This window comes from Aedes albopictus, chromosome 2 (genome assembly GCF_035046485.1).
Source record: "Aedes albopictus strain Foshan chromosome 2, AalbF5, whole genome shotgun sequence".
NCBI lineage: Eukaryota > Metazoa > Arthropoda > Insecta > Diptera > Culicidae > Aedes > Aedes albopictus.
This window is the reverse complement of record NC_085137.1, coordinates 410,231,542-410,257,679: the sequence shown is the minus strand read 5'-3', so window position 1 is coordinate 410,257,679 and position 26,138 is coordinate 410,231,542. Positions and strand designations below refer to the sequence as shown.

Sequence of the window (26,138 nt, the reverse complement as noted above, 5' to 3'; positions counted from 1 at the left end):
TTTTTTCAGAAATTCTTCCAGGAAATTCTCCAACAATATCCTCAGAAATTTTTCAGGGATTCCTCCTGGCATTCCTTCATGAACTGCTTCCGGTATTGATCCAGGGATTTCTTCACGAATTTTTCCAGGGATTCTTCCAGAAAATCCTTCGAAGTTTCCTCCAGGAAATCCTCTAGGGATTTCTCCAGGAATACATTTAGGATTTGGAGAAATACATTTAGGATTATGGAGATTCCTCTAGAAATTCATCAAGTAATTCTTCCAAAAATTCCTCTAGAGATTCCTCCAGCAATTCCCACAGGAATTCCTCCAGAATTTTATCAAGGAATTTCTTTAGAAACTCCTCCAGGAATTACCCCAGGATTTTTTTTCAGGAATTCCTTCAAATATTTCTCCAGGAATTGCTCCTGGACATCCTTCAGAAATTATGTCAGCAATTCCTCTAGTGATTCCTCCAGGTATTTCTCAGGAATTTCTCCTGAGATTCCATCAGCAATAGCTTCAGGGATTCCTCCAGAAATTTCTTCAGGGATTTTCCAAAGATATCTCCAGGAAATCCTTCAAAGATTCCTCCAGGAAATCCCTCAAAAGCTCTTCCAAGGATTCTTCCAGGATATCCACTAGGAATATCTTCTGAAATTCTTCCAGGAAATTCTCCAGGAATACTTCCAGGATTTTTTTAGGGATTTCTGCAGGTATTCCTCCAGGAATTTCTCTAGAGATTCATCAAGGGATTTCTGCACAAATATCTTCTAGGATTCCCCCAGAGATTCTTTCAGGAATTCTTTCGGGGATTTCTCAAGGGATTTTTTCATAAATAGAAAAATAATAGAAATACCAATCTCCCAGAATTCCTCAGGTGATTTCTTCATAAATTCATCCAGTAATTGTTCCAAGATTTCCTCTAGAGATTCCTCAAGCAATTCCCACAGGAATACCTCTAGGACTTCCTCCTGGCAATTTCTTCAGGATTTCCTCCAGGAATTGCTTCTGGACATCCTTCAGAAATAATATCAGCAATTCCTTCAGGAATTTCTTCAGAGATTCTTCCAGGAAATTCTCCAGGAAAACTTTCACGATTTTTTCGGGGATTCCTCCAGACATTCCTCCTGGGTTTTTTTTTCAGAGATTCCTCCAGGGATTCCCTCACATATATCTCCAGTGATATTTCCAGAGATTCCTCCAGGGATTCCTCCAGAAATTCCTCCAAGGGTTCTTCCAGAAAACCCTTCTAGAATTTCTCAAGGGATTTTTTTCAGAAATTTATCCAGCAATTCCTCCCAGAATTCCTCTGGAGATTTCTTCAGGAATTCTTTCAGGGATTGCTCCAAGAATTCATCCAAGAAATTTCTCCAGGAATTCCGGCTGGGACTAATCCCAGTGTTCCTCCGGAAATTACGCCCGGAAATTGTTCAGAAGTTTCTCCAGGCATTCCTCCAGGATTCTCGCTAGAGATTTTCCCAGTAATTGCTACAAGGATTCCTCCAGGAATCTCTTCTGGGATTTCTCCAAGAATTCCTCCAAGGAATCCTCCAGAAATTTATGTGGGATTTCTTTTAGGATTTTCTCATGAGATCTCTTCATAAATTTCTCTAGGTATTCCTTTCATAATTAATACAGGAATTTCACCAAAAATTCTGCTAGGGATTCCTCCGGAAGTTTAACCGGGAATTCCTCCAGGGGTTCTAAAGGGCTTCCCCCCAGGCATTCCTGTAGGAATTGCAATAAGGATTCATCCAGGTTTTTCTTCAGGGATTTATCCAGGGATTTCTCCGGGAATTCCTCAAGTGATTTCTTCAGAAATTCCTCACAGGTTTTCTTCAAAAATTCGTTCAGGAGTTCCTTCAAAAATTTCAGAAATCCTTCAAACATCTTTTCAGGGATGTACCCAAGAAATTTTTTGAGGATTACGTGATGTTTTTCTTAAATTGATTCAAGAATTTGTGGAGGAATTCCTCCAGCGAATAATATTGGAAGAAAATTTAAAAGGGATGCATATAGGAACTAGGAAATTCTAGGAATTCTTCAAAAAAGTTTGGAATTTTCAAAAAGTTTCAGCTTTAATTTCTTATGAATATTTTGTAGACTTTAACACTATAAAAATCAGAGCAAAATAATGCACGAGTGAATAAAAATCCTTAATCTTCCAGAAATTGGTCACCGCTAGCAGCATCAAGTTGATTTGTGTAGATCAGGCGAGCTTTTTCAACGTATTGAATAAAATACAACAGCGTGAGAGCTGAAGGATTAAATAATGCTTCAAGAATATAATGTTAATATGTGTGAAGAATTAGTATTAAGTTAAAATTCACAAATACAAAGAAATTTTAAAAAAAAATGTTAATATACTCAATTTTATCGTGCTGCGTTTTGTTGTAAAAGCTAGTAGGTACAAATTTGCTGAGAGTGCTTGCCAACTCCCACCACCCCCCCCTCCCCCCTCCCTCTGACTGAAAAGCTGGCTACGCCCTTGTGATGGATTATGATGTATTGCAGATTCTATTCCAGATTTGAGTAAAGACGAGAACCATCCTTATAATTTTTTTTGGAAAAGATGCAGCAAACAAATGCAAACAAACTCTCTGAATCATCAATCGCCTAAAACTTTCGTGCTAGAACTTGGATTCAGACCATTGTGGATTGATATTGTTCAGTTGATTCGTTGCGCCAAGAAGAAAAAGAAATATTCTCGCTATGCAACCAGCTGTTTGACATGATTTGGCTAAATTTAACAAAGCTCTCTGCTGGGTTCAATAAGACCCCCTGTCTACCTTTACACATCGGGATTCGAATCCAGCTATCTTGAGTTTAGACAAGCTGAATGGCTAGCGTTTACAGATTCAGTTTTATGGACCTCTTCAAAGCTTAAACTAAACAGAGAAAAAAAAATCTACCACATTACTAAAATAGCCTGAATGAAATAAACGGAAAAACAAAAATATCAAGATGTTTTACTACGCGCATTCAGCCATTTTAAACATTATAAAAAGACTATGCAAATAAGTCTGTCATCAAACCACGCCATTCAAGTCGCACTCCCACTGTACTGTGCCGTCATTAGCCATCTTTATCCGCCCACTTTCAAAGGCCGTACCATTTCGATTGCACTCCTAAATAGCCACTTTCTTCAATGACAACGGAACAAGTATCTATACTCTGCGACCCACTGACCTGTTTCCGGCGGCGCCGTGTATACACAAGAGAAGATGATCGACCCCGCAAAAAGCCGCTCGGTAGTTCAAAACCAACAACCTCTGTGTGCGGCGATGTACAACGGGACAGGGCCATCTTGTTGTCTTTGTAGGTACCGACGACCTACGTGCAGTCCTATGAGTTGTTCCCGCGATGCGAGGGTGGCGCGGTGGTGGTGTCCGTTTCATTGACAGAAAGAAAACCCAAGCATTGCTGCAGCACACAGCATCCCACAATCATCACCAGTTAGCATAACAGAATGGATGAAAAAGCCTTCGTCGTCGTCGTTGGGTTGGGATTTGCGTGCTGCTTGTTTGGTTTCGTACAGGTCATGGGGATTGAGGTCGATGCTGCTGCTGCTTGCTTCCAGCTTGGCTCGGCATGCTGCCATGGGCAGATACACTCTGCACATTCAAGGCACTATCTCAGGGTTAGGGGAACTTGTCTCTTTCCAGCGTAGGGTTAGAATCCAAGCCGAAGGTCGATTGATGGGGTGAATATGTGCTGTTCATGGTAGCAACACTAGAACTTTTACCTTGAGAGAGACTTCGTATAATTTTCAGAATAACATCAGAAAAGAAAGTCACGCAAATTCGTAGGGGCCTGTTCATAAACTACGTAGACTCTTATGGGGGTAGGGGGGTGTTGGCCAAAGTCTACGTCTACAAAACCAAACCAATAACTCGTGGGTTTGCGATGGCCAAAAATGAGTCTATGTAGTTTATGGACAGCGCTTAGGTAGTACAGTCCCGGACCGCTGTATGAGAATTGTCTCCTTCCCGTCCGCTACCACAGCACAGAGACTTGGGACTTATCACTAACTCTAAGTCAAGACTGACCCAATCCTCCTACAGTCGAAAGCTGGCTGGTCAAGTCGTTGCGACAGCTGAGTGTTAGGAAAGGAAGATTAGTTGGGCACAAAAGAAAAGTATGTAGAAACCTCTACGTCCCCTCAGGTCCAGATGTCACGAGAATGTGGGTGTAATATTAGGGAAAGGGTTAAGTCCAAAGGATACGTTTTGTCAACGTTTAGGCACCAAAAAGTTATACAGGAACAAACTCACCAAATTATACGAACTCCAGTACACTCGAGACGAAATTGTTGACTGCTGTTTGCGTCTCTCGGACATCCAGCAAACAATATCTTCAAAAATTACACGGAAATTACACGAAAGTGAAGACAGATTCCTGCACCCCAATGGTATAAGACAAACTTACAACAATCGTGAATTATCCTTCTCAGCACTACGTGAACCGTTAAATCGCCAGGTAAGAGAAATACCTATGTTAAACACCGAACATCAGCTTTCAACACGGTTTTCAAGCAATTTCCGAGGTAAAATTTGCGGAAGGCATAGCACCACCAACCGTTTCTCAATCTGGCCGGCCATATTCAAAACAGAGCCGTAGCGTGCGGTTGACTAGGTTGGCCCCCGCCAAGGGACCCAGTCTCAGAGGGGCGCCGAAAAGCCCTAAGGTTAGAAAGAAACAGAATGATGGTATATTTTCCTAGAATGTTATCAAGATTTTACTATTTACAGTATCTAAAATTTATCATGTGTTTTTTACGATCTATATTTATAAATATGTCAGATTTCTACCGATTATATTAACCTTCATCCAGCCAACGTACATTTTCCACCTTCGGAAAAGCATTTTTGTCATAACTTTTTTGTTTTTCGATGGATTTTGATGAAATTTTCACAACTTCCCGAAAAACTCGTCTAGTTTATGATGCCGGGGACATGGGTACCTGGTCCACATGGTTCCGGAGTTATTCCGGATTGTCTTGGGGTACCAAAATGGGCCACATGAGGCTTTCCACGAAGCAGCACGAAAAAAATCCACTTTTTTTAATTTTGCATTTTTGATTTGCATATAATTTTGCACAGCTGTTCTAATCAATATAAATAACCATTTTTTCATATTAAAGCTTTTATGGAGTCTCGACTAACTTTCAAATAGGGCCTATGAAAAAATGGAACACATGCGAATGAAAAATCATATCTCTGAAACTGCTTGTTTGATCGGAAAATTGTCTTCGGCAACGTTGTAGATTAATAAATGATGGCTCTCAGAAAAATACACATTGAAAAATTTATTTAGTTTTTCCTCCAAAAAAACTGAATTTTGTTACTAAAAATTAAATATCTCAAAAAGCTATTTTTAACCTTCGTGATATTTTGTGAGAATAAAGTTCATTCTGTTAGCTACCATCTGTAGAAATTTCATAATGGTAAAAAAATGTACAAAAAAGTTATGGCACTTTGAACATTTTCGGTTGTGTGTTTTTTAGAGTGTATGACGAATTCACGCAAACTCGCCGTAGGGGTTTTTCAAAACTGTCTCAGAATCCGAAGAAATTTCTTAGGTTTAAAGACTATGTATTTTAAAGCAAGATTGCATACGTTGTTTTTTTTATTTATCTAGACTAATATTTGAAAAGGGCTAAAGTATTTGACCGTTTTTTATTCAATATAACTTAAAAATGGCCTTACCTACAAAAAAAATATGTATGGGTGACTTTTAGATAATCATGTGAACTTTTATAACATTGAAAAATGGCAATAAGCTTTAAAAGTCAAAAAAATGCAAATAAGAAAAATTATTTCAATTTGCAAAACATCACATTTTTGTTATTATTGAAAATTTTGCCATATATCGCAAGATGGGCACTTTTGAAGAAAAGCATTTTTGAGGTACCGTGATTTCGGGTGAAATTGATCAGTGGGGTGAAATTGACGACGTGAGGGTCATTTTCATTTGTTAAAAATATTGCTTTAAACTTAAAACAATTTGTATAAAATGACCATCATCTGGCTAAAGGATTATTGAATGAAGAGTTACATGTTTTACAGTCAATTAGTCACATATTTCTGTATTAAATTAAATATTTTCCGTAATTGCGTGTTTGGCACCCTTTCAAACTTTTGTTACCGTGGCTGTATCGCACATGTAATGAATATTCGAATGGATGCTTTTAGCTGCCAAGTATTTGCTAAACACGATTTCATCATCAAAAATTTTATAAATATTCGAATTTATACATAAAATTTCACTTTTCCGGAAGTAATCACTTTTTCAGTATGAAAAGAGCATACTTTAAGGCGTTTTCATAAAATTTACTTAATTTAAAACTTGAATAATTAAAAATTGAGAAAACTCGTAAAAGTTTTGCGTAGCATTTTGCATACTGGGGTGGTTAATTCAGGTGGAAAACATATTTTTGGCACATGCAAAGGTATTTCATTTACTGATCAATTTCATCCCGAAAGCAAAATTATAGATTTTTTATTTTAAATGATATTTACCTATTGCAATAAAATGATTTGTAGTAAAAGTTTCAAACTCGTTGACTGAGGAGAATCGTGGTCGTACTTGTTTTATTGCTTTGAGTTTGATGGGTGATCGACTGTACGTTGGATGATATCTTTAATTGGCATTTCAGTCTAATTTGGTCAATCAAAAACAACTATATGTTTTCTTAACTCGACGTTTCGGTCCTTATTGGACCTTTTTCAAGGATTCTGTAATGTTTGAGTTTGACCATATCGCTGCATTCGAAATCACGGTAGCATAAGTGGAAAATTTTTGACAGCTCCTCCCCTCTTAAAGTATATTCTCCCATACCTAATAGAAGGCTCCTAGCAATATCATAAACTCCCCCTAAAATGCTACATCTTTAATGGACGGTTCCTAACAACAAATACTTCATGTCATCATTTTGCGTGTTTCTCTCCGGTAGAAAAAAATGTTTTTATCCAGGGCGTCTTTTACAGATATTTTCATATATTAAATTAAACATAGCTCCATATGTTTGATTCACAAATCTATCTAATGTAAAGTATTTATTTTATTCTCCTATGAATAAGGAAACTTTTAAGTTGAAATTCGACTTCTGGTTGATATTCTGAATTTCTGTGTAACAGATCTGGTGTTCTGGTTCAAAAGAGAATCCTAAATTATATTCTTTGTATTGGATAGATTTATAATTGAAACAAATAAAGCTATGTTCAATATTAATATGTGAAAATCCACGTATAAAAATACCCAAAAATTGGTTTGACTCAAAACAAAAAACATTTTGTGTTGGGTTGGATTCAGATAATAGCAATTTAATTACTTTGATCCATTTTGAATTCTATTCTTAACGGTTGGTGTGGGGATTGGTTCTCCGAAATAGGATTAATTTAATTTCGAAAATTGACATGTATTCCAAATTGACTTCAATTTATTTTTTAACTTTTTTTAGCGTGATCGTTTTTCCAATATTTCAATTTTTTACTTGAAAGTTCACACAAATTCCTTAAAGTCACACATACCACACTTTTTTGTAGGTCATGTTATTTTTAAGTAACATTGGTATAAAAAAATGGCCAAAAACTTAAGCCCTTTTCAAATATTAGTGTAGATAAATTAAAAAAAAAACAACAAAGTATGCAACGTTGTTTTAAAGTACATAGTCTTCATACCTACACAATTCCATTGAAATCTGAGAGGGTGCTGCCTACCCCAAAATCTAGTTTGCGGGAAATTTGTCATGCACTCTAAAAAAACACGCAACCGAAAATGTTCAAAGTGCCATAACTTTTTTGTACATTTTTTTACCACTATAAAAATTTTAGAGATGATAGCTAACAGAATGAACTTTATTCTCACAAAAAACACGAAGGTAAAAAAAAATAGCTTTTTGAGATATTTGATTTTTAGTAACAAAATTCAGTTTTTTTCAGAAGAAAAACTATATAAATTTTTCAATGTGTATTTTTCTGAGAGCCGCAATATATTATTCTACAACTTTGCTGAAGACACCTTTCCGATCGAACAAGCCGTTTCCGTGTTATAATTTTTTATTTGCTTGTGTTCCATTTTTTCATAGGCCCTAATTGAAAGTTAGTCGAGACAAAATATGAACTTTTGATATGAAAAAATGGTTTCTCACAAAAAAAAGGAATAGTATACAAAAATATCAAGTAGATCAAAAAACATCGATTAAAATGGATTCGTGCTGGTCCGTGGAAAGCCTCACATATTTTTCGCAACGTATATCTAAAGATCCCGATGAGGTACAAGTATAGTGTCTTCGGCGAATTTGTTCATCACTAACTGGCAATGGCGTCTTTGGTTCGAGAATCGTCCGCTAGGTGGCGCCAGAGTCAAAAATCTTCAAACTTCTATATCTCAGAATCCTGATAAGATAGAATGATGCCGTCTTCAACAAAGTTCTTCAGCAAGCTAAAAACTGTCAGATAATTGAGTCTTCGATTCGTGATTTATTCGCTAGGTGACACATTGTGTGCACAGAAAAAAATATGTAATTAAAATTCAGCGAGAAATCATGCACATAAAGGGAATGCTAAAGTTAGTGCACTTTTACATGAGATATAATGTAAAATTACATTACCATCGTGTAAATTTCCGCCAACCATCGCGTAAACCATCATGGACACCAACCGGATACGCGACTATTAGCGGAAGTTCACACGAACGTAACGTAGTTTTACATGATATCTCATGTAAAAGTGCACTAACTCTAGCATTCCCTTTATGTGCATGATTTCTCGATGAATTTTAATTATTTCTTTCTGTGTATAATATTTAAACACGTGTATCTCGTTCCTGTAATAAGCTAAAACTGTTCGGCAGGTTGAGATCTATCTGGCAATGGCGACGCTAGGTAACACCAGCAATCAAAACATTCAAACAATTTTATCTCAAAAATCGGAAAACGTCCAGCAAATTGTTCCGAAAGGTAAGAGGAAGTAAGACGTATCTGGTGTCCTTGGTTCTGATATTATTCGATAGGTGCCGTCAAGTATTAAGAAAATAATATTATTTGTATGAACACCCTAATGAACTAGAAGTATTCCATTTTCAGCATAGTTGTTCAGCAAGCTAAGAGCCATTTGGCAGATAGTAACGGTCGAGTACGGTGGTATAAGAGGCAAGCCCGTGCGCAACGGGAGGGGGGTGGGGGGTGGAACTCCTCCCATTACCGACGTTTCATACACTAGGTGCCCCTCCGCCTTTTGCTGAAATTGGGAAAAACCCCTCCCTTGTAATCTCTGGAGAAATTTCCTTCTTGAAAGAATCTCTGAATGTATTTCTAAAAGATTCCCCGGAGGATTTTTAAAAAGAAATTTTCGGCTAAATTTTTTAAATAATTCTAAGAGAAATTTCTATACACAAGAATTCCCAAAGCATTTCTGAAAGAACTTCTTGATTTTTTTTAAAGGAATCCGTGGAAGATTTTTCTAATGAATTCCAGAAGGAAGCCGTGAAGAAGTTGTCGAAGAAAACTATGGAGGATTTTTTAAAGGGATCTTTGGAGAAATTTCTGGAAAAGTTTTGCTGAAGCAATCATCCATTCGGAATTTTCTAAAGATTTTTTTTATTTTTTTTTCACGTTTTCCTTTGTTGTCTTAAAGACATTCTTAAGGTATTTCTTCAGCAATATCAAATACTCCAAATGAGTCCTTGATTTTTTTTTAAATAATTCGTTTAGGAATTTCTCTTGTAATCCTTGCAGAAATGTCCAAAACAAAACCCTAGAGAAATTTCTAAAATAAAATCTGACGAGCCCAGGGAAGAATTTCTCTGAAGAATTTATTTTGTACTTTTTTTTAACATAACCCAAGAAAAATTTCGAAAAATTTCGAATTAGCGATTCCAGGACGAATTACTCAAAAACACCCTGAAAAAAGAAAAAAAAAATATGAAGTAATTCTATGCAAGGCGATCTTACATATTTATTTGTGAAACTTCTAGAGAAATCCCATATGAAACCTAATAGAACAATTGAAGATTTCCTAGAAGAATCCCTCGTATAATTTCTGAATAAAAAAACCCAAGAGAAGAAATACCTATAGCATTTTTTAAAGCAATAGCTTTAGGTGATATTTGAGAAAAATTGTTGAGGAATTCCTAGAATAATTCCTGTAGGATTCTTTAGGGAAGTTTCTGAGGAATACACTGGAAAAATTACTGAAAAGTTTTGGAAGATTTTCTGAAAACCAAGGGATTCCTCCGAAAATTTCCCAAGGATTTCATCTTGAAATCACAACAGGAACTCCTCCAGGAATTCCTGCGGCAATTTCTGCAGGATTTTTTCCAGAAATTCCTCCGGACTTTTTTCCGAGATTTTCTTCGGAAATTTCACGTAGAATTTTCGCAGGAACTCGTCCATGAGTGGCTCCTGGAATTCCTCCATGAGCTCCTCCGGGAATTTCTTCAGGAATTCCTCCGGGATGTTGTATAGGAATTCTTCCAAGAATTTCTCTAGGAATTTCTCCGGGAATTTTTCCAGGAGTTTCTCCAGGAATATATCCAGGAATTTTCTAAGGAAAACTGTCGTTTTTTTTTTTTCAAAAAAATCCTCTCGGAATTCTTTTGTGATTTTTTTTTCTCACAAAACACTCGAGAATTTCTCCCGGAATTCCTCTAGGACTTCCTTTACGAATACCTCCGGGAATTTCTCCAGGAAATCCTCCAGGAATTGTTATGGGAATTTCTTCTGGAAATCTTCCAGAAAATCCTCCAGGAATTCTTTCAGGAATTCCTCCGTGGACTCCAGGTTTTCCTCAAGGAATTCCTCAGAAAATTTCTCTAGGAATCCCAGCAATTTCTCCAGCAATTCCTCTGAAAAATTCTTTAGGGAAACCTCCTTCCTGGAAGTTCCCCGAAGGAAATTACAGAAAGAATCTCTGGAGGAATCCCCTGAAGAATTCCTGGAGAAATACCCGAAAGAATTCCTGGAAATAATCCCGGAAAAAGTCCTGGAGAAATTACTAAAAGAATCACCGGAGGAATTGCTGAAAAATGTCTTAGAAGAATTCCCGGAGAAGTTCCTGGAGGGAATCGTAAAGAAATTCCTAGTGGAATTCCAGGAAAATTTTGAAGGATTTCATGGAGAAATTCCAGGGAGAACTTCCAGAGACATTCCCGGAGGAATTCCCGGAGAAATTCCCAGCGGAATTCCTGGAGAAAACAAAGAAGGAATTCCTAGAGAAATTCCCAGAGAAATTCCTGGAGAAACTCTCAATCTCCTGAAGGAAGACTTCCTGGAGAAATTCCCAGTGGTTTTTTTTTTTGAAAAAATCCCGAAGTTTTCCTGAAGAAAATCCCGGAGGAATTTCTGGAGGAAATTCTGGAAGAATTTCTGGAGATTTCCCGGACAATTTCTTGAAGAAATTTCCGAAGCAATTCCTGAAGAAATTCCCGAAGGAATTCCCAGGAGTTTCTGATGTGGGTCCTAGAGGAAATCCTGGAAAAAATTTCCGGAGATATTTCCAGAGGAATTCCTAGAAAAATTCTCGGAGAAATTCCTGGAAAAATTCCCGGAAGAGTTCCTGTAGAAATTTCCGGAGAATTTCTCGGAAGAGAAAACGGAGCAATATTGTGGGGTGACAAAATTTGTCTGCAGGGGGTAAAAACGGTGTAGCGAATAACCTAGCGAATAAATCATGAATCGAAGAATCAACTATCAGACAGTTTATAGCTTGCTAAAGAACTTTGTTGAAGACGGCATCATTCTATGTTATCAGGTTTCTGAGATATAGAAGTTTGAAGATTTTTGGTAAAACTGCGCCCAAAACTCTCCGTCATCAACAATGTACGGTACCGGCGACCGCCACGGTACAACCTTCTTCTTCTTCTTCTTCTTCTTTATGGCTCTACGTCCCAACTGGGACTTGGCCTGCCTCGCTTCAACTTAGTGTTCTTTGAGCACTTCCACAGTTATTAATAGAAGGGCTTTCTATGCCTGCCATTGCATGAAATTGTATATTGTGAAGCAAGCACAATGATACACTATGCCCAGGGAGTCGAGATAATTTTCATGAATGGAACGGGAATCGAACCCGCCGTCTCCGGATTGGTGATCCATAGCCTTAACCACTAGCACAGAGAACAGACATCTAGGCTAGAACAAATTTCATTAAGAAAGTTGTGTAAGGATTTGAATCTTCACTTGAGTAAGGTTGCAAACCAATACACGATGACAACACTAACGCCGCCAAACACCATATTGCCACAGTCTGTGGTGAATTGAAACATTTCAAGTGGTGAATTAAATTAGTATGGAAAATTAATCGATTGCAGCGCCACGCTGTTGCCACTTGTGTTGCCGATTTCAAATGGCCGTTAAATTCCTTACACAGCTTCGGAACTGGACTTGGATGTCTGTTCTCTGTGCCACTAGACTAACTGGAGACCACAGAGAACAGACATCCAAGTCCAGTTCCGAAACTGTGTAAGGAATTTAACGGCCATTTGAAATCGGCAACATAAGTGGCAATAGCGTGGCGCTGCAATCGGTTAATTTCCCATACTAATTTAATTCACCACTTGAAATGTTTCAATTCACCACTGACTGTGGCAATATGGTGTTTGGTGGCGTTAGTGTTGTTATCGTGTATTGGTTTGCAACCATACTCAAGCAAAGATTCAAATCCTTACACAACTTTCCGAATGAAATTTGTTCTAGCCTGGATGTCTGTTCTCTGTGCTGGAGACCTTTGGTACAACCTAGAGTGACTGAAACAACCGGATGTATGTCGCCTCAACATAGCCCAGAATCTCGAGTCTGCGTTTCCAGACGAGGGCGAGCTCGATGAGGCCCCTCTAGAACTGGGAGGGAGAAACCAACTCGAAAAATGTGTCTGTCAAGGCAAGCCGAGATTTCGCTGTCATGAGCTGTCAAAGCGAACCCAAATTCAAAACAACGCGTTGCAACCAGCCTCCTGTCACCGCAATACTGCCCCACAGGAAAATAACGAGCCAACATCTCTGGTTCCCACTTCCAGCCGCCTCGTTGAACACAATAGCGGCGGCTCGGCGGCTTGGTTCCCCATGACAGCGCAAAGTTTGTAAACAAACATAATTCCAGGAGCAAAAATCAAAAGCGGCGAAACTTTTTTTCACAACCAATATTTTTATCACCTTTTAAAATCGTTAGTTTAAGCAAAACATGATTTTTTTTGCAATTATTTATTTAAAAATGAAGTCGTAATAAAATCAGCGCGTCTTCGTCATGGCAAAAAAGGTTTCCATAAAATTTAGAATTGTTATTAAAATGATTCAGCCACAGTCAATAATCGTTCCTGGATTTTGATGCTGACCTCAAAAACATGGCCGCGTGACAGGAGGCTGGTTGCAACGGACTAAAGTGGAAAAAGAGCGTAGCTGGAATTAATACTTTTTTTTGCTATAAAAAATGCAAGTTCAATTCAGTTTTCTTCACATAGAAACATAAGTGAAACGCAACAGTTTGCATTTGAGCAATAAAATTCTGTTAAGTGCGTTTCTTTCGAAGTGTTGAACAAGAATTGAAAATAAATCTCAGTGAAACATTTAAATCAACTTCAGCCTTTATTCGAGGTTTGTCCGGAAAAGCATAAGTTACACACCAAACCAGAACTAATGATATGTATGGAAGCTGTCTTGATTGTTGTTGACAATTTGCAATTTTCTTGAAGTTCGATGAAGTTTTGTTTTGTATTTCGTGTGTAGTATCTAGAACACCCAGCTCTAGAAGACTGCTGAAGTACAATGAAAGCAGCCATCAACGACGCACGATGTCTGATCCAGCAGATTATAAAAATTGAATGTACATCGGGTTTCTTTACACGAAACATTAGTATTCAAGCTATATTTTCATTTGCAGAAGGTATTAAAATATTCTACCGGTGAAAATTTTTCCATACACTTTGTATGGGAGAGAAATTGGCCAAAAATAAGAATTTCATGTAAATTTGTATGAAAAACACTAGAAAGATGAAAAAATCAAAATTTCCCCGATGGAATATTTTTAAAGCTTCCGCATATGGTAATATAGCATAAATTCTGATATTTTGTGGAAAATCTGCTAGTTTAGACATAGCGTGCGACGCAGCCGAGAGCACCATCGGGTACGTGGAAAGGAGTCGACGAAACGAATGATTCGACGAGGAGTGTACAGCGACTTCGGAGGAAAAGAACGCAGCACGGGCGGTAATGATGCAGCAAGGAACCCGACAGAACGTGGAATGTTACAAACAGAAGCGGAAGCAGCAGACCCGCCTTTTTCGGGGGAAAAAGCACCGCCTGGAAGAAGCGGAATTCGAGGAAATGGAGCTGCTGTGCCATTCCCATGAAACACAGAAGCTCTACGAGAAGATCAACGCATCCCGCAACTGCTTCGTGCCGCGAGCCGAAATATGCAGGAATAAAGACGGAAGCCCCTTGCGGATGGACGTGAGGAAATCGAAAAGTGGAAGCAGCACTTCGATCAGCACCTGAATGGCGTGGAGAACGTAGGCACGGGAGACCACGGCAACGGAGGGAACGACTACGCCGATGCAGTGCAGAGGAGGACGGGAATAAACCAACTCCCACGCTGAGGGAATTTAAGGATACCATTCATCAGTTTAAAACCAACATAGCAGCTGATAAGGATGGTACCGCAGCTAAACTCATCAAGATGGGTCCAGAGAAGTTGGCCACCTGTCTGCACCGGCTGATAATCAGGATCTGGGAAACCGAACAGCTACGGGAGAAGTGGAAGGAAGGGGTAATCTGCCCCATTCACAAGAAAGGCGACCATTTGGAATGTGAGAACTTCAGGGCGATCACTATTTTGAATGCTGCCTACAAAGTGCTACCCCAGATCATCTTCCGTCGTCTGTCAGCTAAAACAAATGAGTTCGTGGGAAGTTATCAAGCCGGCTTCATTGACAACGGACCAGATCGACAACGGACCAGATCTTCACCGTACGGCAAATCCCCCAGAAATACCGTGAATATCAGGTCCCAACACAATACCTGTTCATCGACTTGAAAACGGAACACGACAATATCGACTACGCGCAGAGCTATGGAGAATCATGGACGAAAGCGACTTTCCTGGGAAGCTGACTTGACTGATTAAAGCAACGATGGACGGTGTGCAAAGCTGCGTAAGGGTTTCGGGTGAACCATCCAGTTCATTCGAATGCCGCCGGGGACTGCGATAAGGTGATGGACTCTCATGCCTACTCTTCAACATTGCTTCGGAAGGTGTGGTGCGACGAGCCGTTCTCAACAGCCGGGGAACGATTTTCACGAAATCCGGTCAATTTGTGTGCTTTGCGGACGACATGGACGTTATCGCCAGAACATATAGAACGGTGACAGAGCTGCCTGAAACGCGAAGCAGCAAAGGTCGGACTGGTGATGAATACGTCAAAATTAAAGTACATACTGGTAGGCGGAACCGACCAGGACCGGATTCGTCTAGGTAGTAATATCACGATTGATGGGGATACCTTCGAGTTGGTGGACGGCTGACAACAATGTGAGTTGTGAAATTCGAAGGCGCATTATCAGTGGAAGAGGACAATCTTTGGCAGTGTGCAGGAGAACGGTGTGTGAACCACGAGCTCGCTGCACTCTACGACTAACCTAGCATCCGGAAGGTGGCAAAATATACCTACAGATACTCCTCCCCGAGCAGAGGAAAATATCAAAATAATAACAACGGAATCACAAAACCTGTTTTTATATCTCGGTTTGCTATTATTAACTTATTAAGTCATCACAGTTCCATAACATGTTCTGTTGGGCAATCTTATTTTGTTATGATCGTGCTCTTGGTATATTTTCTTTAAATTACATTTCAATAACATGTTTTGTTGTAGCACAAGTTCAGTTATTATTGTGTCATTGAGACTAGTACAAATATTTGATCATTAATATTAAAACATAACTAGCTTTGCAATCAAAACTACACCATTCGAGATTTTCATTGTTCACAGCATTCCGTGAGGAACTGTAAGAGAAAAAATTATTTTGTCCTCAGTTCCTCTTCTTACTGACATTACGTTACAGTGCCAACTTATCAGCCTTTTGTTTTATAAGCACTTTGAAAAGTATACCTGTTTTTTGTCTCAGTTTCAGTTAGGTATGAATACGAAAATAGAGAGTGTAATAGAGTGTTAGCCATTTTATGAACCATTTTGGATCAACTGTTGGAATTCAACGACGAACAACACATTTTCGACAAAAATTTTAAAAAATAAGTCATCAAGAACTCCATTGATTATTTTTAGACATTTTATTTTTATTGATTTCACTGCATCGAGCCCACTTAGATTAACTAGGATAAATGTGTCAATCAATGAGGTAATAATGTAAATTAATCTTATAAACAATGAACCACCTAATAAAGGGTTTCAAAACGAAGGTAGTTTTTCATCGTAAGTTGTTTGGAAAATAAACGAGAACTATTGTTTGTCTCTGTTTTCGATAACAAATCGCTTGCGACAACAATAGCGTCCCAATTATGAATGAAACATTTAACAATAGATCCTATTGTTGCGTATCCCATTGAATGCATATGAGACTTTGGAGGAGTTCCTATCCGCAACAGAAAAAAAAGCAAATTTTGTTTTCAGATTGTTATCAATAACGTATTCATATCAAAATTTGTTATTGAAATATTTTCAAAATTCGCTGTTATTAAGTTGTAATTGAAACTAACAAAACATGTTATGAAACAGGTCTTCCAGGAACATTTTTTTGTTATAATATTTGTTATTTTGCCGCTTATGACAGACAAGTTTATAACAGGATATGTTATGTAAATAACATGAAAATAACTCTTTCCGCTACTCTGTTATTTTTCCAAAATAACATATTTTATTATGCTGTTGCTATTCCCTTCTGCTCGGGTCGTATTAATGTTATATCGGTTACAATTGTGCAAACTAATGCAATTATCCTAAAACAGCTAAAGCTACGTTCCAACCAATTCTACAAATGTTGTGATTTGCTAAAAGAGATCAAACGGGGGGATCAATCGGACTTAGAATTGAGATTGATAAACTAATTCATATTTATTTATATTTATCTAGAAGAAGTTCTTGGTTGTTCTTTGCTGAGTATTGTGTTGTTCTTTACAGAGAAGAACATTAATCAAGACAATTAGATGATTGGCAATTAACCACAAAAACCCCACAACAATTGGTGAGATCTTTCCAATATTATTTATTTATAAATACTTCTATTTCAGTATATTTGCATATAAGTTGAAAATTCGCTATTTTCAACATCCTTTCATCTATTGGAAGATGCTTCAGTTCTGGGCTCTTTCTAAGTTGATGAAGGGATTTATAAATGCTTGCAAGGACTTGGCCAGGTGTGTGGAGCTGAGTGAATCTATGACATTGTAGATAGTAGCGACATCAGCAATGTCAATGAAAATATTCAACTTTGCAACTCCATCCAAGATTTGTGCAAGTATTCATGCTATGCTATGCTATGCTATGCTATATTTATCTAGAAGAAGTTCTTTTAGATTTAGGTATGTATTCAATTAGGCCTCTCCCATAAACCATTCCACTAGAGACCCCCCAGCCTGCATTTTACGCTATAACGGTGACGCAGTATTACGTAATCGTCACCAACCGTTTCCCAACTCGCTCTCAAACTCGATTGATTCCGTTTTTCTTCGTTTTTCACCACAATCCCATCTATTTACCTTTGACCTACCGAGCGATGATGGTTCATGTTCCACTATGTAGCGACTAAACTTCATTCAGTAACAGTCAGTGCCTGATTCGCAGCTTCCTTGTGCGCTGCTGACGTCATCACCATCAGCATCGTCCTCGAATTGCTTCTTGCTACCGTAGGAACTAGGTACATATCTATAGTGGAAGGTCCGATTCATGCGCGCGCTTTTTGGTGGGAATTCGCGAATGGCCAGGATGGAAGGGGACAACCGGCCAACCCCTTTGAATGAACGAAAATGCGCTCAGAATGCATGTGCTGGCGCAACGTGCAGCAGCGTGCATCGGAAAACGTTTACCCGGGGCATGACCTAGTTCGGTGTCATTGAACTTTACATAGGAAAAGAGGAGTACATAAGTAGTAAATGGCTTCGAATGCAATTTTCATCGTTTGAAAGTTAGATAGCTCGTAAATATGGAGATTGATTTTTAACGTCGAGGGAATTGATGTTTTCATTGCTTTTTCTGTACATCCTTGGGACCGAAACTAAACAAAAGTATCAGATGGTAATCTTTTCATCAATCCTGTCGGAAAGCTTGCATTTGATCGTAATCCATCAGTGCTTCCAAAATTGAGTTTCCTACTAAACGTTGATATGAAACCAATTCTGGCGTTCGATTTGAATAGGTCGTATGTTTGCTGTGATTCCTATGCAGATTCGACCTATTCAAATCGAACGCCAGAATTACATTAACCCTCTACTTCCCATGGTTGCTCTAGAGCACCATCGATTTTCGACGAACTCGAGACAAACGGAATCAGATGAATATGATGCAATAGTTTTTAGAATATGATTGTAATCCCATTAGGTAAACCCAACTCCCAACTACTTGTTTCAATAGTGGAACTATTGATAAACAATCAAAATACTATTGATTTACAACTAATTTTTTTTTTGTTGATTTCGAAAAATTTGACCAATTTGCAATAACTTTTGTTCAAGTACTTTTTTCGGAAACGCTTTCTTGGCATAGAAATAGTCGTTCAAAGTCGTGGGAAGGAAAGGGTTAAGACATAAAATTTAATAAGGAAGTACTGCAGATAGCATGGCGTTTCCGCTTAGCAGAGCATATCTATTTTTTTATCTTCTTGGCGTAACATCCCAATTGGGACAAATACCTGCATCCCAGCTTAGTGTCAATGTCCATTTTGCATGTGTATACCGTGTGATATTCTATTCTATAATAACAGATGCAGCCTGTAATATCAAGAAACTTCTCCGAAGACATTAATTATTTAAAAGCGATCGTTTTGAAGTTGATCTATTTTGATCATGAAATCGACCATTTAAAACACTGTGCATTGGCAGGACAATAATAACACTACATTACTTGAAGCAATATCTTATGCGATTATGGTGTGCACTGTTGCGATGTTATATAGCATCTTATGTGACGTAATAATATTCAAAACTACAGAAAATAATTCTTGTCACCTTAGTGTCGAACTAATGACCTGTAGATGAACGAACCACACTTTACACTTAACACCAAACACTACATTAATTCGCTGTGCGTGTTAGTCATTCTATCTGAAGGTAAAAACGACTCAGCGTGATGTGCCACACAGTTTTCACTAATTCTTAGCTGTGCTAAGAAATGTATGGGACCACCCGCTTTGCACCCTCCCCCTTTTAACATGCAATGAATTAATACCCATCATAGTCTGTTGAAGTATTTATCTCAGAGCTAATCTAAGGGCTCCAAAATACTCCGAAGTTTGTGTCACAAATCCAACATTCTGAACCAAATTTAATACACGATGAATGATCACGGAACATAATCTACGGTACAATTGGTCGCAGTGGAAATGTACCCAACAGGAAAAAAACGGTACTCAAAGCAGCCCTAGAAAATCCATGGTACTTGAATTGGGTGATCTAGGTCATCCAAACTACTCTGGAGTCCATTTTCTTAAGATCTACTGAATCTACCATTATTTCTGTTCAAGAAATTTAGTCACGTTGATGTCCATTAGACCTCGCAATGCCACGAGCAACTCGATATTGTGGTAGTTGGACATTCCATGAAATACAAATGGCCTCCAACACTTTTTAAAAATTGGGTTACAATATCTACATACTGTAACATTCTTAAATTGTAAAAAACATTCGTTGGAATGTAGTCTATGCTGCTGATGGAGCCTCATTGCACAACTATAATGCTTTTGGTACATTCATGGGATATTCCTGGTTTTCCAAACTATTCTGGTATCAGGACCTTCAAGGTCTACAGGCTCAACTCTTGTTTCTCTTCACTCTATCGGCATAACTCTTTCACGATTGTGTCTGTTACACCGAGTATCTCTATGTGTTGCTAGTAGGGTGTTCACTGTCATATATATGGACCACAATATATTTGGAGGTATGGGTCGCAATATCTGTAAATCTTTGGATATTTTTATTGTAGCGAATGCTCGTGGACTATAATCTACGCTACTTTTAGAGCCGCAGAGTGCAATTCTGATAACTTAACAACACTAACTTGGCGATCTAGATCATCCTCCTCCAAGACTTCCTCCAGGAATAACTACTAATTCATCTTTGAATACATCAAGGGATTCCTTTAGAAACAGAAATTCTTCCACGGTGTCCTTCAGAAATTCTTCCAGAAATTCCTCCACAAAATCACCCCGGAATTCCTCCAACAATTCCTACAGGAGTTCTTCCAGGATTTTTTTCACAGTGATTCCTCCTGAAATTCCTGAAGGGATTTCTCATGGCATTCCTCTAGGAATTGTCCAAGGGATTGTCCCTCGAATCCTTCCAGGGATGCCTTCGGAGATTTCTCCAGGATTCAACTAAGAATTCATCCAGGAGTTCCTCCTGAAATTTATACAAGGTTTTTTCCAAGGTTTTTTCGATAATTCCGCAGCAGATACAACCAGAAGCTCCTCTAGGAATTCCATCACAAATTCATTCAAAAATTCCTTCAGGGACTTCTCAAGAAATTCATCAAGGGATTCTTCCAAGGCTTCTGCTTGGAATTCTTCATGGAACTTCTTCAGGAATTCGTCGACTAATTCCTCCAACTATTTCTCCATAATTTATTTCCGTAACAGCTCCAAGAAGTTCTCTAGAGAGTCCTCCAAGAATTCCTCCAGAAATCCTCAATGAATTTTCTTGAAATCGTCCACTTTTTTCCAGGAAATATATCATTATCATTCCTCAAGGAGTTCCTCCAAGCATTCCTTCAAGATTTCCTCAAGGAATCCCTCAAGAAATTCCTTCAGGGAATTCTTGGAGGATTTCCCGAAGGAATTCTTGGAGGCATTCCTGGGGGGATTCCGGTAGGTATTTCTGGAAGAATTCCTGAAGATATATACTGAAAATCCCTGAAAGTGTTCCTAGAAGAGTTTATAACGGAATCCCTGGCCAAATTTCTGGAGGGGTTCTTGGAGCAATTTCTGACGGAATTATTGGAGCAGGTCTTGGAGAAATTCTTATTGGAGTTCCTGTAGAAAAACTTAAAAGAATTTCTGGAGAAATTCCTGGACAGATTCTTGGAGGAATTCATAGCAGAAGTCTTGGAGGAATAACTGGGTAAACTCTTTCAAACATCCTGGAGGAATTTTTGGAGATTTTTTTTGAGGAATTGCTGGAGAAATTCCTGGTGGGATTTTTGGAGGAGTTCTAAACATAATTCTCGGTGGAATTCTTAGACGAATTCTTGGAAGAAGTCTCGGAGCAGATCTTGCAGAAATCCCTAAAGGAATTCTCGGAGGTATCCCTAGAATTGTCCCTGGAGTATTTTCTTGAGGAATTTCTGGAGGTTTCCTGAAGAATTTTGGAGGTATTGATGAAAGAATTTCTGGAAAAATTCCTGGACCGATTCATGGAGGATTCTTGGAAAATATTCTGAAGGACACACTCAAAGTGCCAATAATTTACCCATCTATACATATGTACGTTGAGTTATTTGAAAATCATTCTGAAGGAATTTTTGGAGAATTTTTCGGAGGAATTGCTGGACAAATTCCTGGTGGGATTTTTGGAGGAATTGTTAACATAATTCTTGGAGGAGTTTTTGAAAGAAGTCTCGGAGCACATTTTACAGAAATCCGCAAAGAAGAAATTTCTGGAGGATTTTTTGGTTGGATTTGAAGGAATTTCTTGAATTTCTTGAAAAAATCTCTTGGGGTACTCTGGCAAAATTCCGTAAGGGATTCTTGGAGGAATCCTTGGCAGAAGTCGTAAAGGGATCCCTGGTGAAATTTATGTACGAATTCCTGGAGGGATTCCAAGAAGAATTCTAGGCAGATGTCTTGGAGGAATCCCTGGATGAATTCTTGGAAAAAATCCTTGAGGAATTCTTGGTGGAAATCCTGCATGAATTCTTGGTGTAATTACTGGAGATATTGTAAGAGGAATTCCTAGAGGACCTCCTGAAGGAATTTCCGGAGTAATTCATGCGTGAATTTCTTGGTATAATTTCTAAAAGATCTTTTTAAGGAATTCTTGAAGAAGCTCCAGGAAGAATTCCCGGAGTAATGCCTGAAGGAGTTCCTGGAGTAATTTCGGGAGAAATTTTTGGCGGGGATTTTTGGAGGAAATCCTTGAAGGAATTCTCGGACGATTTCTTAAAGTTATCGCAGGAGTATTTTCTAAAGGTTACCTGAAGGACCCTGGAGGTATTCATGGAGGATTTTTTTCTGGAGGAATTCTTGAAAAAAATCTCTGAGATTCCCTGGGGAAATTCTTGGAAGAAATATTCGAGAAATTCCTGAAGAAGTTCCTGGAAGAATTCCTGAAGTAGTTTCTGTAAGAATTCCTTGAAAAATTTCGTGACGGATCCCTGGAAGAATTTTTGGAGAAATGCCTGAAAGAAATCTTGGAGGAGTCCCTGGAATAATTTTTAGAAAAATTTTTGGTGGATATCCTGCAGGTTACTCGAGGAATTCCAAGAGTGAATCTTGAGGAATTCTTGAGGACCCTGGACAAATTCTTGGAGGAATTGCTGGAGGAATGTTTGGAGAATTTCTTGGCAGAAGTTTTGGAGGCCTTCCTGGAGGAATTATTTTTGAAGAAGAATTCTTTGAGAAATTCTTGGCAGAAGTTTTAAAGGAATATCTGGAGAAATTCCTGGAGGGATTCTTGTAGGAATTTGTGTAGAATTCTTGGAGGAATTCATGGAAGAATTTTTGAGGAAATTCTTGAGAAATTCCTGGAGGAATACTTGGAGAAATTCTTGGAAGAATATCTGGAGGGATTCTTTGAGAAATTCTAGGCCAAAGTCTTGGAGGAATTCCTGAAGGATTTTTCGGAGGAGTTCTTGGACGAATTTATGGAGGAATGCTTGGAGGAATTCCTGAATTAATTCTTGCAGGAATTCCAGGAGCGATTCCTGTAGACATTTCTGGAGCAATTTCCTGGAGAATTTTCTTGAAAAATATCCGAAAAAATCCATGGAGAAATTGCCGGAGCAATCCCGAGATAAATTCTTGGAGTAATTTCTGGAGTAGTTCCTTAAGTAATTTTTGAGGATTTATATAAGAGATTCTTAGAGGAACTTTTAAAAACTTCCCGGAGAAATTTTTGAAGTAATACCTGGAATAATTTCAGTAGAAATTTCTGGAAAAAAATCAGGAGGATTTCACTGTGGATCCTGGAGGAATTCAAGGAAGAATTTTGGAAGCATTCCTGGAGAAATTCCTGGAGGGGATCTTGGACAAATTTCTTGGCAGAAGTCTTGGAATACAACAGAATCGTTAAAGGTTTTTACTGATAGAGTAAAGAGAAACAAGAGTAGAGCCTGCGGACCTTGAACGTCTTAATTCCAGAATAGTTTGGATGACATACAGCACTAAATGAATATAGCAAACTAATTATTATTGCAATCGCAGGCTCTTTTTATCATAATTGCCTACATTATATTCGGCATGCATTCGCTACAATGAAAGTGTGCTAAGATTTACAGATTTAACTATCCATACTCCAAAATACTATGAAGATCAATTGTGGAAGTATAAATAACTACACAAAGAGATTCTCGTAATACTATGGGACACGATACAACAGAAATAATGGTGCAAGATATACACCGATATAGTAAAGCAATACAAGAGTAGAGCTTGAAGGTCTGAATTCCAAAACAGTTTGAATGACATGGATCACTAAATGAATGTTGCTCAGTTATCAGAATTGCATTGTTTGTCGAGATGAACTCAGTTAATTTGGTTATTTATTACAGGCGATCTTAAACAGCTTTCCTATTACTCTTCTGAAGAAGGTCAACTCAAAGAATTGTTTCTTTGATACGCCAAGGTAATTGCAGAACTGATATCAATACGCGTGACCTGAAGCACGCACGAACGCACGCAAAGCTGTTACACTGATATCGTAAATCAGTTTTATGACTTCTTGATGGCAGAATTAGGCTTTAATGGCATGTTGTTTCGGTTGAGTTGTTTCGCCGTCAATATTGGATTTGCCGCTTAGAAACCCACCGAAATTTATTCTCAATCCTTGGGATCGTTTCCGCCTTGAGATTAATTTCATCTGATTTCACATGCGACGAGACAGAATTAACACTTCATACTATAGTTTTAATCAGTCGCAACTCACCAGAGGGTACTGTTCCAATTTTTAACGACATCAATTACACGTTCGCATTATGCATTATTCATGGGGTCGTCGTTTGGGTGACAAGCTGGGCCAGACGAAAATATTGTACCCCATTTGTATATAACGACGTCAACGGCCACTCCGAAGCATATTAGCATTCAACCGATTTGCCGTTTGAAAGAAGCAATGCAAGTAAAATTGCATGCGCGACTCTGAACTATATGTGGGATCAACCGCCGCCGGGGTGGCGCTGAGGTGGACGTTATTGGTTGTAGGTTACTGATGAGTTGGTGCCGCTGGTGCTCGTCGAGGACACTAGCGAAAGTGACAAAGTTGTCAAATTTTGCGGTTTTATGTAATTCTCTCGTTATTATGCTGACCAGCAATGTCACCCCTGGTCGCACCCGTGAGGTAGTGGGAGGAACGACTTATAAACGGATGGGCTGGGACAATTGGCAATCACTGCTTAGTCAATCGATTGTTCGCAAATATCGCTCCTCCCAAGTCCAAAATGTTCGCCAAATTGGTAAGAAGCATCAAAATTTAGATTATGTCGAAGAATGTATCCGTATTCATTTTCTGACTTTGTTTTAGGTTTTCGCTGCTTGCCTGGCTGTTGCCGTCGCAAAACCAGAACCGGGACTTCTGGGAGCTGCACCTTTGGCTTATAGCGCACCTCTTGCCTATAGCACGCCATTAGCCTACAGTACACCCCTGGCATACAGCGCTCCATTCTTCCAACAAGGACTCCTGAGCACCGCCTACTCGCAAACAGTCGGACGTAGTTACGCTCCGACTCTTTACTCTGCAGCAACACCTCTTACCTACGCTGCTGCCGCCCCGCTGAACCCAATCGCTCCTGTACTTCCACCCCTAACTTACGCAGCTGCTGCTGCAACTCCTTTCTTCGCTCCAGCTGCACCAGCTTTTGTTCCCGCAGTGACGCCAGCCATTGCCCAGACCCCAGCTGTAACTCCGGCCGTTGCCGTTGCTAGAACTCCAGTGGTTGCCACCCCAGTTGCCACTCCCGTTGCTGGATCGCCTGTTGCAGTGCCGAATGCTGCCGTTGCGCCCGCCAATGCTGTCCCTGCAACTCCGGTTGCCCCAGTTGCCACGGCTGCTCGATTGACTGCGGCCGCTCCGGTTCCGTTCACTACCTATGGAGCTCCTGAGGCTTCAGCTCCGGCAAGAGCGTAATCCAATTTGATGTGATATTTTAGAGCAATTTGTGCAATTTATTATTTGCTAGTGACATTAGTTTGTAAGTATTTTTTTTTGTTTCATTTACATTGCTTAGTTAATTCTTGTTTCTCATCAACTGATCATGATTTAAAAAAATGAAATATGGGCAGTAGTTTGATTATTGTTAAGAAAATCCTAAGCATATCTGATTCTCACAAAGTTAGTTGGACCCAGGTATTCTTGCTACCTACTCATTCTTTTAGAACGTGTTTTTTGTTCTTCAATTAACTAACTTAATTTACAGCTCTTTTGTCCACTAAGGCACTGCGTGAGCGATTCCAATTGTCAGCTACATTTTACACTTTATACAGCGTCTTAATGTATTCTATTCTTATTCTAATATGTATATCGAACTGATTGCCTTTGCGCAGCTGTCACTTTTCTACCATATTCATGCCATGGTAGAATAATGAGCTCAAGAATGTTAAAGTGTGTCCATTATGAATTGCCGTTAGCCGATATCCAAGTTTTCGGGTCCGATAGAGCATATGCTCAGAAGAGGGTCAGGTGTCAGCCACTCTCGGGGGTAAGAGCAACTGACGAAAAATTGCAAGTGCCGGGGCTGGGATCGAACCCATGACCATCCACTTATGAAGTGAAGTGTGACCACTACGCCACG

At 38.9% G+C, this 26,138-nt stretch overlaps 1 protein-coding gene across 1 annotated transcript; it reads left to right on the top strand.

The window, feature by feature from the left end:
- Positions 1–24,788: 24,788 nt before the first annotated feature.
- On the top strand, positions 24,789–25,647 carry LOC109417942 (calphotin-like). Its single transcript, XM_019692086.3, has 2 exons — positions 24,789–24,803; positions 24,872–25,647. Exons 1-2 carry the CDS (start codon positions 24,789–24,791, stop codon positions 25,472–25,474), a joined length of 618 nt encoding a protein of 205 aa, XP_019547631.2. The 3' UTR covers positions 25,475–25,647.
- Positions 25,648–26,138: the final 491 nt, after the last annotated feature.